Here is a 14,558-nt window from a genome sequence, read left to right as displayed (position 1 = left end):
GCAAAGTAAGTGTTAACGATAGGTCAGAATAGATAAAGGTAGGTTCGCTTTGTTTAGAGCAAACCTGTGCAAACAAGACACTGAGGGCAGGAGGAGGTATAATTAAATGGAGGACCATCTTCGTGTTCTGAAGCTGCTGAATGCAAGATGAATCCTGAAGGCTGTAAAATGCCAAAACAAAACTGTTCTTCCAGCTTGCATTGGGCTTTGCTGGAACATTGCAGCAGGCCTGGGACAGGAATGTTAGCATGAAAGCGAGATAGAGTATCGAAATGGCAAGAAACTGGAAGGTGGTGATCATTTTCATGAACGGAGTGGAGGTGTTTCACAAAACAGTCATCTAATTTGCAATGTAGAGGAGACTGCACTGTGACCAGCAAATACAGTTGGCTAGATCAAAAGAAGAACAAGTAAAATGCTACTTCATGTAGAAAGTATGCTTGAGGTGTTGAACATAAGGAGGTAAGAGGTAAAAGAGTAAATGTTAAACCTTCTGCTGTTGCGTTGGAAGATATCAATGGAGTAGGGGTGGTGGTGGTGGTTTGGGAAGTGGTGGAAAAGTGGACCATGCTGTCATTGAGGGAATGTTAAACCTTCTGCTGTTGCGTTGGAAGATATCAATGGAGTAGGGGTGGTGGTGGTTTGGGAAGTGGTGGAAAAGTGGACCATGCTGTCCTGGAGGGAATGGTCCCTGCAGAATACTGACAAGGGTGCGGTGGGGAAGATGTGTTTGATGGTAGCATCCTGCTGTCAATGTCAGAAATGATGCAGGTTGATCCTTTGAATGTAGAGACTGCTGGGATGGAAAATGGTGATGAGGGGAACTATATTGTTGTTTCAGGAGGTAAGGGAAGGGGTGAAGATAGAAATGTGGGAAATGGATCAGACAAAGCAGTGGTCCCTGTCAACTGTGATAAAGGGAAATCATAGGTTGAAAAAAAAAAGGCACCCCTGTAGAAGGGTGGCATCATCAGAGTAGATGTAATGAAGACCGAGAAACTAGGGAAATGGAATGGAATCATTGTAGGAAGTAGGGTTGTTGTGACAACTGTGGGGGTTGGTGGTTTTCTAATGGATATTGGTGAACAGCCTATCCTCAGAAATGGATGTAGAGAAATCAGGGAAAGGAAGAGTCCAAGATGCACCAGGTAAAAGGTGAGAGCGGGATAGAAATTGGAAGGAAAATCAACATTTGTTTGGAATTCTGAGTGACAGCAGGAAGTAGCACTACTGACATAATTTACATACCACAGAGAGAGTTGTGGGTGGGAGCCTGAGTAGAACTGGAACAAGAAATGTTCCATATTCACCACAAAGTCACAGGCACAACTGGTCCTTATGTGTGTACACTTAGCCATGCCTTAACTTGGACAAAATCAAATGATCTGAAGGAGAAATGGCTCAAAGTGAGAATCAGTTCAGGCAAGTGAAGGAGATTGCTGGTGATGGGGTCTGTTTGGGCCTCCTTTCTGGAAAGAAGGGGGGTGATGGATGTGGAGAGATTATGTATTCATGGTGAAGAGGAGGTGGGTAGGGCTAGAAAACTGAAAATTATGGAACTGACATAAAGCATCACGAACATAAGTGGGAAGAGACTGGATGAGAGCAGGAAGCATAGAATTAAGATGGGAAGAAACTAGTTTGGTAGGGCAGAAACAAGCTGAAATGAACTGCCTCCTAGGACAGTCCAGTTTGTGCTACCGAGTTTCCAGTGAAGCCAAATGCAAGCTGGAGAAATAGTCCCTCACTTTCTGCTTAGGCACTTGACAACTTTCAGGACTCAATCCTGGGGAAAACAAAAATCACCAACTCCAGGCTGGAGGCTTTGGAGCGTTCCCTTTTACCTACCAGATTAGTTATTAAGGAAAATTAGACGGGTTTATGTCTGCTCTAACAGCTGAGTAGAAAACTGACTCCCAATCATTCACATTAAATTCAGCTCTGCCAAAAGCCTAGATTTCCCAGTCTCTACTCCCCACTTTCTACAAAGACAATTTCTGACACCTCCACTCACCTCTTGCACACAAGTGCCTCCCACCGATCCCTACCAAAGCTTCCTTGACTCAACCCACCCTCTACAACTGCCTGTTCCCTGAAACTAACTAACTGTCTCCCCTGGCACCAGACCCACCTTACACACTTGACCACTTACCTGCCATCTGTACCCTTCCCTTAACTGTTACTTTGCATGCTCACCTTCTTCCCCAACACATACCCACCTTCACTAAATTCATAACCTCACAAGATTGTGGTGGACAAAGGGAATACTGTTGTAAAATGGACTAAAGAGACCTCAGAACCTGGAAGTTACTTTGGATCTGGATGCACATGAGCTGTAATCTTCTCAGAAACAATTTCCCATCACAAACATTGTGTGATTTCTTGCTGTGGATTCCTCTGTATTATTTGAGTATTGAACATCAGACATGTAACTTGATGAGTCAAAGTATTCTCTAAGAATATGTTGGTTGATATCACAGCAGTCGGTATAATACTCAACATTGAGTTTTCACATTGCATTTTGATTGCACCACTCATGAAAGAGAGGATATTGATTCTCTTGTAGACACTGGAGCCTAGAAACAGATTTAGGCCATTCAGCCCATCAAGCTTGTTCCAATGTTCAATTTGGTTAGGTCCAATCTGCAAACGTTAACACCATTTGAGATGGGTGAAAGCATCAAGGAAGAAAATGTCTAATATCCTGACTACTGATGAGAGGTGGTGAAGTAGAATAAAGACAGTTTCTGTGTTGTAAATTCTCCTTTGTAATTGAAGTGAATGTTATGTCACAAAAGAAGAACAAGGCCTTACATTGTAATGGCTTACCTTTGTATCTTGTGAATACAATTACTAAACTCAATAAATCTTAAGGTCTAAGGCAAATTTCTTAAATGCACTAATTTTTTCCCCCCAACTGACTGTAATCTTTAAATTCAGATAAATCTCATTCAAATGTCGTCATAGGTGCAGTTAAACCGTCACAAAACAATCTGTGTTCACTTTGAGAGTACAGTGGGACTGTTTTCACAATTGCTTCACATAAAAGAGGACTTATCAGTAAACAGCATTATTTTTATGGCATTAGAAATGCTGCTTTTCTTAATCTACTGATTAGAACTAAATGGATGTAGGAGTCGCAGCAATTTTTAAACAAATTTTCCCGCAGTCCAGGAATATCTGGTCCAGAACTTGGGGGCCAACTCTATCCCCTGTCACAGCAGACAGATTGTCCAAAACAATGAAAGCTACACTAACCACCACTCCCATTCTGGACACGGGGGTTTTAAGTCAGACTTTAAGAGACAGAAGGAGAAAAACCAAAAAACTACATCAGGTCTGGGCTCTAAAGTAAAAACAAAGAACTGCAGGAAGCTGGAAATCTGAATCGCAAACAGAAACTGTTGGAGTAACTCAGCAGATCTGGTAGCTGCTGTCGAGACAGAAGCAGAATTAACATTTTGAGTCCAGTGACCCCACCTCGACAATCTGTCGGTTATGATGCTGCCAGACCTCCCGGGTTCTCCAGCACTGTTTCAAATTTGGGCTTGTCTGTTTTGAATGCCTTCAAACCAGTGTTGAAACCAAAGTTAGACAAAGTCACTTCCTCCACAACTTCACTCCAGCAGATCCTTGTCCCTCCACTTCTTTCAATGTGCTGGGCTGGTATTTCTGAGCATCTTCTGTTTAACCTCACCTCCCACTTTGGTGATTTGGAAATATACACTACACTCGCACGTAGAACTACAAATAGAATAATGGTCTGTAGCCGCATACATTCAGTCCCTAGTCATAAACCTACTGCCTTGTTACCTTGCTACCTTAATTTCATCCAAAAATACACTAATGATTCAAAATCGACAACTGTCTCTTCAGCTGACTAGGACCCAAACACTGAAATCTTTTTCCTAAATCTCTTCCTTTAAAACCTCTCTCTTTGACAAAGCTTTTGGTCACCTGATATAATTTCACCTGCTGTGAATCGGTGTCAAATTTTAAAGCTGTTTGTAACATTTTTATATATTAAAGGTGTTTTGCAAATGTAATTTAGCATTCAATATTAAACAAAAGGATGTTTCATTTCACATTATTTTTTGTGAAGTACAGTATACCACACCCATATATTGGATAAGCAGGATGTGGCCCTGTATCTTGATCAGCATTCTAACCTGCATCTAAAACTGATTAGTTGCTTAATCATTTCAATCGTGTTTGGTAGAAATTGTTGTACACAAAAAAATGTTATTTGTCAACATATCAGTCATTGCATTCAATTTAGTCACTGTTGAGAGACATGATAATACATTATATGAGTAAAAGTCTTAAGACAGAAAAAAATCTTTTCACTTATTAAATTCAATCAACGTACCAGGACACTGTTAATCATTACTCCTGTAGTCACTGACCTCCGTTGGCATTCAGACCAACACTTGAAATGTTAAAATGATCATTCCTCATTGAACTTCCTTTAGAATCCGCTCTCTCATCTCTAACATTCTCCGGTCTTACTATCTTCCAAACTGCAATCACCCAAATCTATCCCCTTAATGCCTCCAGATGATTTTTGTCACATCATTGTGGCCAAACCTTGAGCTGTTAAGCTCCCTCTGTAAATGTCATTAAGATGGACTAACCAAGCATTAGATCATTCGTCTGGAAGCCTCTTCCTTGGCTCAGTGCCAATTGTTCCAGAGACTGGAACTTGCAAAGCACCTTGGAATTGATTACCTTCAAAGTACTACACAAATGTAACTTGTTTAATGGCCAGGTCAAGACATTGTGAAATTAAAAAAAATATACTGTTCTATCATTATATGAAGACAAATTTCATATGGGTATACATACTTTGGCCTTAAAAAGTAGAGACCTATGTTCAAACAGATGTCAACAGGATACAGATGATAATGGGTTCTCCTTGACTATAAGTTCTCCCTTTGATACCATGAATTATTGAACAGCTAAGCCAGTTTGGGAAGGGCTTAAAGGTGGTCACAAAGGCTGTGGATAAGGAAGGGAAAAGAAAATGACTACAGTTCACTCTTCAGTGATCTTTACTGCAAATAATTGTGAATCTCAGACAAGTATCAATTTTAGTCTTGGACATGATCAAATTATGGTCACATTATTTCTCATATGACCAGTTGAGTGACCTCCTAGGAGATAACTTGAATGGTGAACTCCTCTTTATTAGTTTATAAACCTACTAATTGAGAGCCAAATAATATTCCATTCAGATAAAGACCAGATGGAGTGGAAGCCAGAGATAACAGGGAACACAAGTAAAATAATAAGATAAAAAGATGCCATAGTCCCAGGTGACCATAGAACTGCTCTCACTACAGACACACAACTGGAGGTTTAACCTGTGAGTCAACATGACAAGCGGTGAGGTTGCAAAGGGGAGAACTTCATAGTGCCCTCAAAGTGTGGCAAGTTGTTGGCATTACCCCGCATCACGAACCAACTGTCCAGTAAACTGAGCTAACTACCTCCATAGAGAACACAAATCTTCAGTACAATCTAAACAAAACAATTTCAACAGCCTAAGACAGAAATTCCTCAAGTACGGGTTTGGGAGGGGTCTGAAATTTTGGGGTCAAGATGCCAATGCAACAAAAGTCGCAAGATTAAGCTCCCAAAGATGATGTCCTCTCCCCACACTGGAGGTTGCAACAATTTTCAAGCCCCAAAATGGGATCACATTCAGAAAAACTTGGTGAAAATTTAAATCTAATCTAAGCAAGCAAAAGTATCTCATTTACTAGGAATATGAAGAAAGGGCAATTATATAGTGCAAGTGATCATGTCTTCAACCAACATGGTATATTGCCACAACAGTGGGAGTCACTGTACATTGTTCAAGTGTGAGAAATCTGCTTTAACCCCAGAATACTAATGCCCTAAAATGTATCATGCTTAAGATCAGCAATTACAAACTAGGGATCAAACACAGATTTTGGTCATGCAATGGACCAGTTAGTTGGAAAGGAGGACTCTGCAGGCTTCAATTAAAATCACCAGGAAGTTAAAGAAAGGGCTTGCATTTTAGAATACACCTATCAATGACCTTAACAAGTCCTGAATCACTTTACAGCTACAATTTACAGCCAATGAAGTGTAATTACTGCTGTACAATGGAAAACACAATTTGTACACAGCAAGTTCCCACAAACAATAATGAGAATGAGAAGCTTTAAGTAGTGTTAGTTAAAGAATATATATTTTTGAGGTCACTAGGAAGAACTACCTTTTTGTTGAAATAGTACGGCAGGACCTGCAACCAGAAAAGAGGAGACACTTCAGTTCAAACCTTCATCTGAAAGCTGCCTCTGAGAATACAGCATTCCCTTTGTACTGAAGTGGCAGATGTAGAAGAAATGATGTGTGAATCCAGATTACAAATTGGATGAGGCTCAGCTGTGGTGTTGCTTATTGTCTAATACATGTCAAATCTTCCCTAAGTCTGGAGAACTGACAATCAAAAACAAATCTGGAACAAGCACCATGTGGAGATTTCTTCAATGACAGACCAAAGCCTGGTATGTTACCTTTCTGAAATCCAAAGACATATTTCTCCCTTCTCCCCTGTATCAAGATCGACACTCTTATTTTTGCCAATTAAATACGATCCATAAAATTTCTTCAGTAATGTTTCTTCAAAATGTTGCTAAAAATCATCACCATGGTGATTGTGCTTGCAGTCAGACTAACAGCAGCACTCTTGGAATAGTGCTGCCAAGAAAATAGCAAGCTAATTCTTATTATTGGCACATCTCAAATTTGAAGTATGCCACTTGAATGAATGCTATTCACCTCGAGGCAGGATTTCATTTTCTAAAATGGAACAAATCCCCAATACTTGCTCAACAACATTGGCTTTTCAGCTCTAATGACATTGGGGAAAATTAAAATTTTGTGCTTCATGCTTAGACACAGACAAACTTGCATTTATACAGCACCCTCAAAATAATCGAAATAACAAAGTTGCTTCACAAGGGATTGTCAAACTCTGGCACCAAGGCACACATATGAAGACAGCTGACCAAATGTTTGGTCAAACATGTGAGCCACTTCCCAGCACTGACCACAGTAACAAGAGTGTAAATTCAGAATGACATTAACTTTGTACACTTAACCCATTAGTACTGAAGTACTTTACTGCTGACTCAGCCATGGTTAGGTTATTTAGCAGAGACCAGGGGACGTCATGTTACTCACTGGATGAACTATTTAAGTTCTCAGGAATCCCACACAATTTTTTTTTGGGAAACTTGCATGCAACCAACAAATCTCTGTTCCAGTATTGCCAGAGCTGATGTTTAGAAGTCACCAAAGGCAATTAGAAATGGGCAGCAAATGTTAGGTTTGTCAGCAAAAGGCAGCAAAATCCTTGCTTTGCTCTTTACACATTTCAAAATGTTAATACTGTACTTGTGAAAGACCATATTACATGTTACCACAATTTGTGAATAATAATGACATACATAAGAGTTAGGAGCATTCAAAAGCAATTTAGACCCTCAAACCTTTTATTTTATAAGGTCATACCCGATCAGATTGCAACACCTCAAGCATCTACATTTTTCAGGAATATAACCCAGGTTTGTGTAACATTATCTTGCAACTTAACTCGAAGTCCAGGTAAAATTCTGGTAAATTCTATGTTAAGCTCTAAGACAAATGTATCTTTCCTGAGATGTTCACAGTATTCTGGGTGTTGTCAGTTCAGATATTCATATGACTTTTACTCCTATATTTTTACGGTGCCTGTTGAGTGACCATTAGTCATTCACCAATTAATAATGTTTGCATGATCACAGAATCATAGAATCACAGTGTGGAAGCAGGCTATTTTACCTATCGAGTCCACACCAACCTTCTGAAGAGCATTCCACGCAGACCTTTCCCTACTCTATCCCTGCATCTCCCACGGCTCATCCACCTAGCCTGCACATCCCTGGACACTATGGACAATTTAGCATGGCTAATCTGCCGAACCTTTGGATTGTGGGAAGAAACACAGGAAGAATGTGTAACCTTCACACAGCCAGTCGCCCAAGGATCCGAGTCCCTGATGGTGTGAGGCAATGGTGCTATCCACTGAACCACCATGCAGTTCTGTGAGTACAATGCATTTTCCCTTTGTAATCTTCTGACATTGTTTTGTGCTGGGTTAGCCAGGGATGGAACCAAAGACATTCTTGGGTCTGTATGGATGTTAGAAGCTATACTTGCCCACAAAGCAGTCAAAGGAGCTCAGGACATTCAATTTTGCACACACATTCAATGATCGGGTGAATGGAACCCATGCTTTAAGTGCATTTTTAAGAGGAAGTTTCTGTTTTAATCAAGTTATAGGATGTTAGCTTCATAAGCACGGACAGCATTTCTTGCCCAACCTTAACTGCCCTTGAGAACACATGCTGCACCATTTCAGAGGGCAATTAAAAGAGAACCATATTACTGTTGATGCCACATGTAGGCAGGTCAGACTGGCTAATGATTACAGAATTCCTTTCCTAAAGGGCATAAATGAACCTAAAGGATTTTTCTGACAATCTGATAGTTCACAGACTAACTTCTACTCGAAATTCATTAATTAAATGAATTTTAAATTCCACAGTATGATTTAAACTAATTTACTGCAGTATTGGTCTGGCTTCTAGATTACTAGCAGTAACACTGTCACCTACGCTACCATTTCCTTTTAATGATAGTCTTCAAGCACATGAATATCTGAAACAAGACAGATCTGTGATCTGCATTACTCCACTTCCAGTCTCAGCACCATGACTAACAAACTGACTGGTGAACTGGAAGTAGACACCAGGCCCTGAAATCAAATTGAGACTTCCTGTTTATAATGCAAATATTTTATTAATTCTTCATATGTACCCAAGTAAAATTTTGTTCTTTTTCTGAAAAACAGAACAAAAATCTGTCTTTTGCAAGTGGAAAAAAAAAGTATGGTTTATTTGATCAGTATTTACACAGTAAATCTATCTGTGGCCTTTCATTTAAACATTCAGCAAACAACAAACACCAAAGGTCTCTTTGGCTCAAAATAAAGTCTACGGGAACAATGCTGGTCATCGAAGGTTACGCTGCTCTGCTCCTGGTACAAAGTTGAACATCATATGGTCCTGTGGTGGTCGGTAAACCGGCGGCACATTTGGGTGTCCATGGGGACCGTCACGGTGATGGTGTGGTGGATGGTGGTGGTGTGGAGCCTCTGGTGGATGATGGTGATGGTGGCGATGATGATAGTGATGGTGGTGGCGATGACGCCGGTGGTAGGGCTGCGGGCCAAAGTGCATTGGGTACTCGTGCTCAAAATTAATATGTTGCAGAGCATCAAAGTTGAAGTGAAAATAGGGAGGTGGTGGAAAGGGGACCTGCAGATGAGGGGGCACTGGTGGGATAGGGGGAAATTCAGGTATCATTGGCGCTGGTCGAGGAAGGTCATTGCGGTTAAAATTCACTCCAGGATGCACTGCTTGACCTCTTTCTTCAACTCTTGCATTCTTGGGAGGAGGATCCTCTGGAGGAGGCCCAATTCTTTTCACAGCTTGCTCTAAAGTAGGTATGACCAAAGCAGAAAATTTGTTACTGCATTAGAAAGCAGGCATTCACAGAGAATACACTGTCAGAGTTAGAGATTTCAGGCGAGATACTTCTTTAAGCTTTAGAATCTCTCTCCAATAAACTTCACATTCCCTACAATCAAAAATCGATCTTGTTAAATAGATAAACTAATGATATATTGATCCTGGCATCATAAAGAAGAAAGAGAGAGGGAGGAAGTATGCATTTATATGCACCTTTCATGATCCCTCCAGACATCCCAAAATTTACAGTGACCGAGAGGCGGCGAAAGAACTGGGGAGAAAGAGAACAGCCAGTAGTTGCCATTCAAATGGGAACCCATATCATGGGAGAGAAAGGAAATGAAGTATCACAGTCAATTTCAGGAGCTTGAAAAAGCAGAATATATGAATAACAGTATAAGCAGCTGGAGACACAGGCAGGTGGAAGGGCTTTGGACCTTTAGGACAATGGGACAGCAGGGGCTTATTCACGTTGGAAAGGCATCACAGAGCTGAGGAAAAGTTTTTTGTGAGGCAGTTAACAAGTACTGTGGAGAAATAGTTTAAAGAATTCCACAGGAGAATCAGAACCAGGATGAAACATGAAAGAAAATAAATAATGTATACAGAGATCTAAGAGAGACAAACAACACTAGAGAAAAAAACAGTTCAGAATAGGGCGGCATGGTGGCTCAGTGGTTAGCACTGCTGCCTCACAGCGCCAGGGTCCCAGGTTCGGTTCCAGAGTTTGTACATTCTCCCCGTGTCTGCGTGGGTTTCCTCCGGGTGCTCCGGTTTCTTCCCACAGTCACAAAGATGTGCAGGTCAGGTGAATTGACCGTGCTAAATTGCCCATAGGTGCATTAGTCAGAGGGAAATGGGTCTGGGTGGGTTACTCTTCGGAGGGTCGGTGTGGACTTGTTGGTCCAAAGGGCCTGTTTCCACACTGTAGGGAATCTAATCTAAATGGAATGGTTCAAAAGGGGACAAATGCAAGGCAGGCTAAATGTGTTTTGGACTGCATACATGTAAATACATGAAGCATTGTAAATAAAGTTGGCGAGCCGCAGGAATATAGGGCCACACGGGACTGATGTCATGGCAACAACAGAGTTCTGGCTCAAATAAGAAGTTTGGGAATTTTGTTTCTGACAATACACTATTCAGGAAAGATAGGGAAGACAAAAATGGTAGGTAGCAACATTAATCAAATAAATGAGAATACAGCAGTTGAGGGACTGAGGGCTTTTTGATCAGAATTAGGTAATTGACTGGCTGTGTATGATAGATCATCCAATTCTAAGAGCTGAGAGCACTTGTAGGTAAGTTATAGAAAGATTCAAGTAGTTCAGAGTAGTGAGAATGGAGAACTTCAATTACCTTGTTATAGAATAGAGCAGTAAAAGTACAATGGGGATAGGGAGGAATTTCTGAAATGTATACAAGACATCTTTCTTCATCAGTGCATTTCCAACCTAATGAGAAAGGAAGCAGTGCTGGATCTAGTCTAAGGACGGAGTGGGCAAGTGGATGATATTTCAGTGGTTTGGAATAACTCTGGTAAGAACATGATACAAAGTGTAAAAATACTTAACTGGAGGAGATTAAGAGTTGAAAATACATCTGACACAGGTGGATTAGAGAGTTTGATGAGAGTAGCATGATTGATATACATATAGATTTTGAAAAGGCATTTAACAAAGTATCATTAATAGATCTATTAGCAAAATTAAAGCCTATGGATTAAACTGACATGGATACAAATTGGCTAAGAGAGAAGTGGGGAATCCATTATTTTTCAGACAGTCGAGAGGCATACGGTGGTGTTTCCTCGGGGTCAGCATTCGGAACTCTGTTCCTTTTGATGCATATTGAAAACAGGGACTGGGAATACAGAGCATAATATTAAGGTTTGCAAATGACATAAAACTTGGACATGTAGTAAATAATAAGGAGGATAGTAACAGATGTTGGCAAGGTGCAAGACAGATGAGTGAAATGGCAGACATATGACAGATGCAATTTAATGCCAAAAAGTGGGCTATTTGGTGGAAGAACAAGAGGGGCAATACAAGAACATTTGAAATAAGGGCAAGAGGAAACCAATTGATTCCTCCAATCTATTTCAGTAAGAGTAAAGTTGATAAGGGTCCATATCCATTAATACCATTGCTTAGCAAAAAAAATCTATCTCCGATTTAAAACTAACTAGCATCAACAATCATTTGTGGAAAAGATTTCCAAACTTTTACCACTCTGTGGTAAAAATGCTTTTCTCTTGTGAATGGTCTATCCCAAAATCTCAGACTGTGCAGCCTATTTAGAGTCATAGAGCTGTATATGGAAACAGATTCTCCAGTCCAACTCATCCATGCTAACCAGATATCCTAAATTAATCTTGTCCCATTTACTAGCATTCATTACTTCCTCTGGCAACTCATTCCATACATACACCACTCTTTGCGTGAAAAAGTTGGCCCTTAGGTCCCTTTTAAATCTTTCCCCTCTCACCTTAAACCAATCCCCTCTAGTTTTGGATTCGCCCATACCAGGGAAAAGACCTTGTCATTTCAATCTATCTGTGCCCCTCATGATTTTATTAACTTCTATAAAAACCTCAGCCTCCGATACTCCCCAGGACTTCTTCACTGTGTAAAAGACTTGCCCTGATTTGCCTTTCCAAAATGCAGCATTTCACATTTATCTAAATTAAATTCCAGCTACCACTCCCCGTCCCATTAACCCTTCTGATCAAGATCTCGTTAAGCTCTGAGGTAATCTTCTTTGCTGTCCACTACACCTCCAATTTTGATGTCATCTGCAAACTTACTAACTCTACCCCCTATGTTCACAGCCAAATCATTTATATAAATGACAAAAAGACCCAGCACCAATCCTTGTGGCACACTACTGGTCACAGGCTTCCAGTCTGAAAAGCAATCCTCAAGCACGACCCTCTGTCTCATACCTTCAAGCCAGTTCTGTATTCAAATGGCTAGTTATCCCTGTATTCCATGTGATCTAACCTTGCTAAGCAGTCTATCATGAGGAACCTTGTCAAACACCTTACTGAAATATATATAAATTACATCCACTGTTCTGCCCTCATCAATCCTCTGTTACTTCTTCAAAAAACTCAAATCAAGTTAGTGAGACATGATTTTGCCACATACCATAATCCCTGAATTCCAGGTATCATTCGTGTAAATCTATGTTGTGCTCCCTTCAAGGCTAATGTATTCTTTCTAAGGTGCAGTGCCCAGATCTGCTCACAGTACTCCAAGTGGGGTCTAACCAACGATATTGATCGCTTTAGTTCCTCTTTCTCTTCCACCTATTGATTTTTAACAACTCTTGGGATAACTTAATTGTCTTCCAATGTGAAGACAGATACAAAAAGTTGTTTCTCTCTGCCATTCCCTTGTTGCTATGAAACACTGGTTAGGTCGGTTTGCAAAATCTGTTCAATTCTGGACACCACACTTTAAGAAGGATGTAAGGTCCTTGCAGTGGGTGTAGAAGAGATATACTGGAATAGTACCAGGAATAAGGGCTTCAACTATGAGATTGCCTCCTGAGGGCAAGGAAGATTTAATAGAGGTGTCTAAATCATGTATGGTTTAATTGAGTAAATGTTTCCATTTCCAGAAGGACCATCAATCACAGAAAGAAGATTGAAGGTGACTGGCAAAAGAACCAGAGGCAAAATAAATAATTGTTTTTAAACACTGATAACTTGTACTACATTGCTTGAAAGGATGGTGGAAGTAGATTCAATAATATCTTTCAACAAACAAATGGATAAATAGTTGAAGAGCAACATATATCTATAGATGTTTACTGTGCAGAAGAGATCATGGGGAAAGAGAAAAGGAGTGGAGTAATTGGATAGCTCTTTCAAACCGCTGGAACAGTCATGATAGGTCGAATGGCTTCCTTCTGACCTGCAGGATTCTGAGAGTCTAATTAGTTCTGAAATGCATATTGCATAATACATGGAAACAAATTTGCACAAAGCAAGGCTATCCCCAACAGTAATGACGTGGTCAGATCACCTTTGCTTTTAAGTATTGGTTAAGGGATCAAAATTGGCCAGGATACAGGAGAAGTCCCCTGCTCTTTTCACAATTGTAGCAAGGATTCTTTATTGTCCATCTGAGGGGACACAGAGGGGTTTAGTGTCTTATCTGAAAGACAGTGCCTTTAAAAGCGTGACTCTCCTCTGTGCTGCATCAAACAACTAGTTAAAATGATATGCTCAAGTTTCAGGATAAGGGCTTGAATCCACAATCATCTGATGCAGAAGCAAGAGGTTTTCTTTACAGTTTATAAGTGAAATCACTTCAGTCACGTGATAACAAGTATTAAATTGTTTCGTTCTACTGGAAGCAAACGAACAGTACACGGATGAACAGGAAGTGAATACTGCCTCATGCCCCTCAGCCAAAAACAAGAAAAATACAACCTACTTTCCCTCCAAACATGGCTTTTTTTTTCAAACAGAAGCCCAGTTACTAGCTTTACTTTTTTTGGTAATGCTGGTTTAAACATGGAAAGATTATCGGTCACTGACTGTGTAACACGAATAAACTCCGCCCGTCGCTGTCACTCTAAGATAAAACTCCTACCAATCAAAGTAACCAGTCTAACTGGTCAATCACAGAGCTCCAGCTTGTCATTGAATCCAGAGGGTGGGGGTGACAAAGAAGTTTGAAATAGGCATTATCCCAGGTTGAGGACCTAGCCCTGAACAGGTGACTAGGAAGCCCATCAGAATGCTGTCCAATTTTCTTTCTACCATAGCACACTTCAGCTGGTGTAACTGCAAAGACTGTCTCACAGATTCCAGTAAGACAACAGATAATTTTCAACTAAATAAGGGATATTCAGATAAAATGAATTAATTCTGTGATGACTAAAGAATACCTCAAATAATCACCTGCCCCTCTCTTCTGAAAAGCAGAATGCCAA

At 40.3% G+C, this 14,558-nt stretch overlaps 1 protein-coding gene across 1 annotated transcript in view; it reads right to left on the bottom strand.

Moving 5' to 3' along the window:
• Positions 1 to 8,951: 8,951 nt before the first annotated feature.
• rnf216 (ring finger protein 216) overlaps positions 8,952 to 14,558 on the bottom strand; it is a 230,293-nt gene continuing 224,686 nt past the window's right edge. The window contains exon 17 of the mRNA XM_043711263.1: positions 8,952 to 9,574. Coding sequence (XP_043567198.1) covers positions 9,090 to 9,574 — 485 coding nt within the window. The 3' untranslated portion in view covers positions 8,952 to 9,089. The remainder of the gene's footprint in view (positions 9,575 to 14,558) is intronic.

The sequence above is a fragment of the Chiloscyllium plagiosum genome, chromosome 21 (genome assembly GCF_004010195.1).
Source record: "Chiloscyllium plagiosum isolate BGI_BamShark_2017 chromosome 21, ASM401019v2, whole genome shotgun sequence".
Lineage (NCBI taxonomy): Eukaryota > Metazoa > Chordata > Chondrichthyes > Orectolobiformes > Hemiscylliidae > Chiloscyllium > Chiloscyllium plagiosum.
This window is presented reverse-complemented; position numbering and strand designations above follow the sequence as displayed.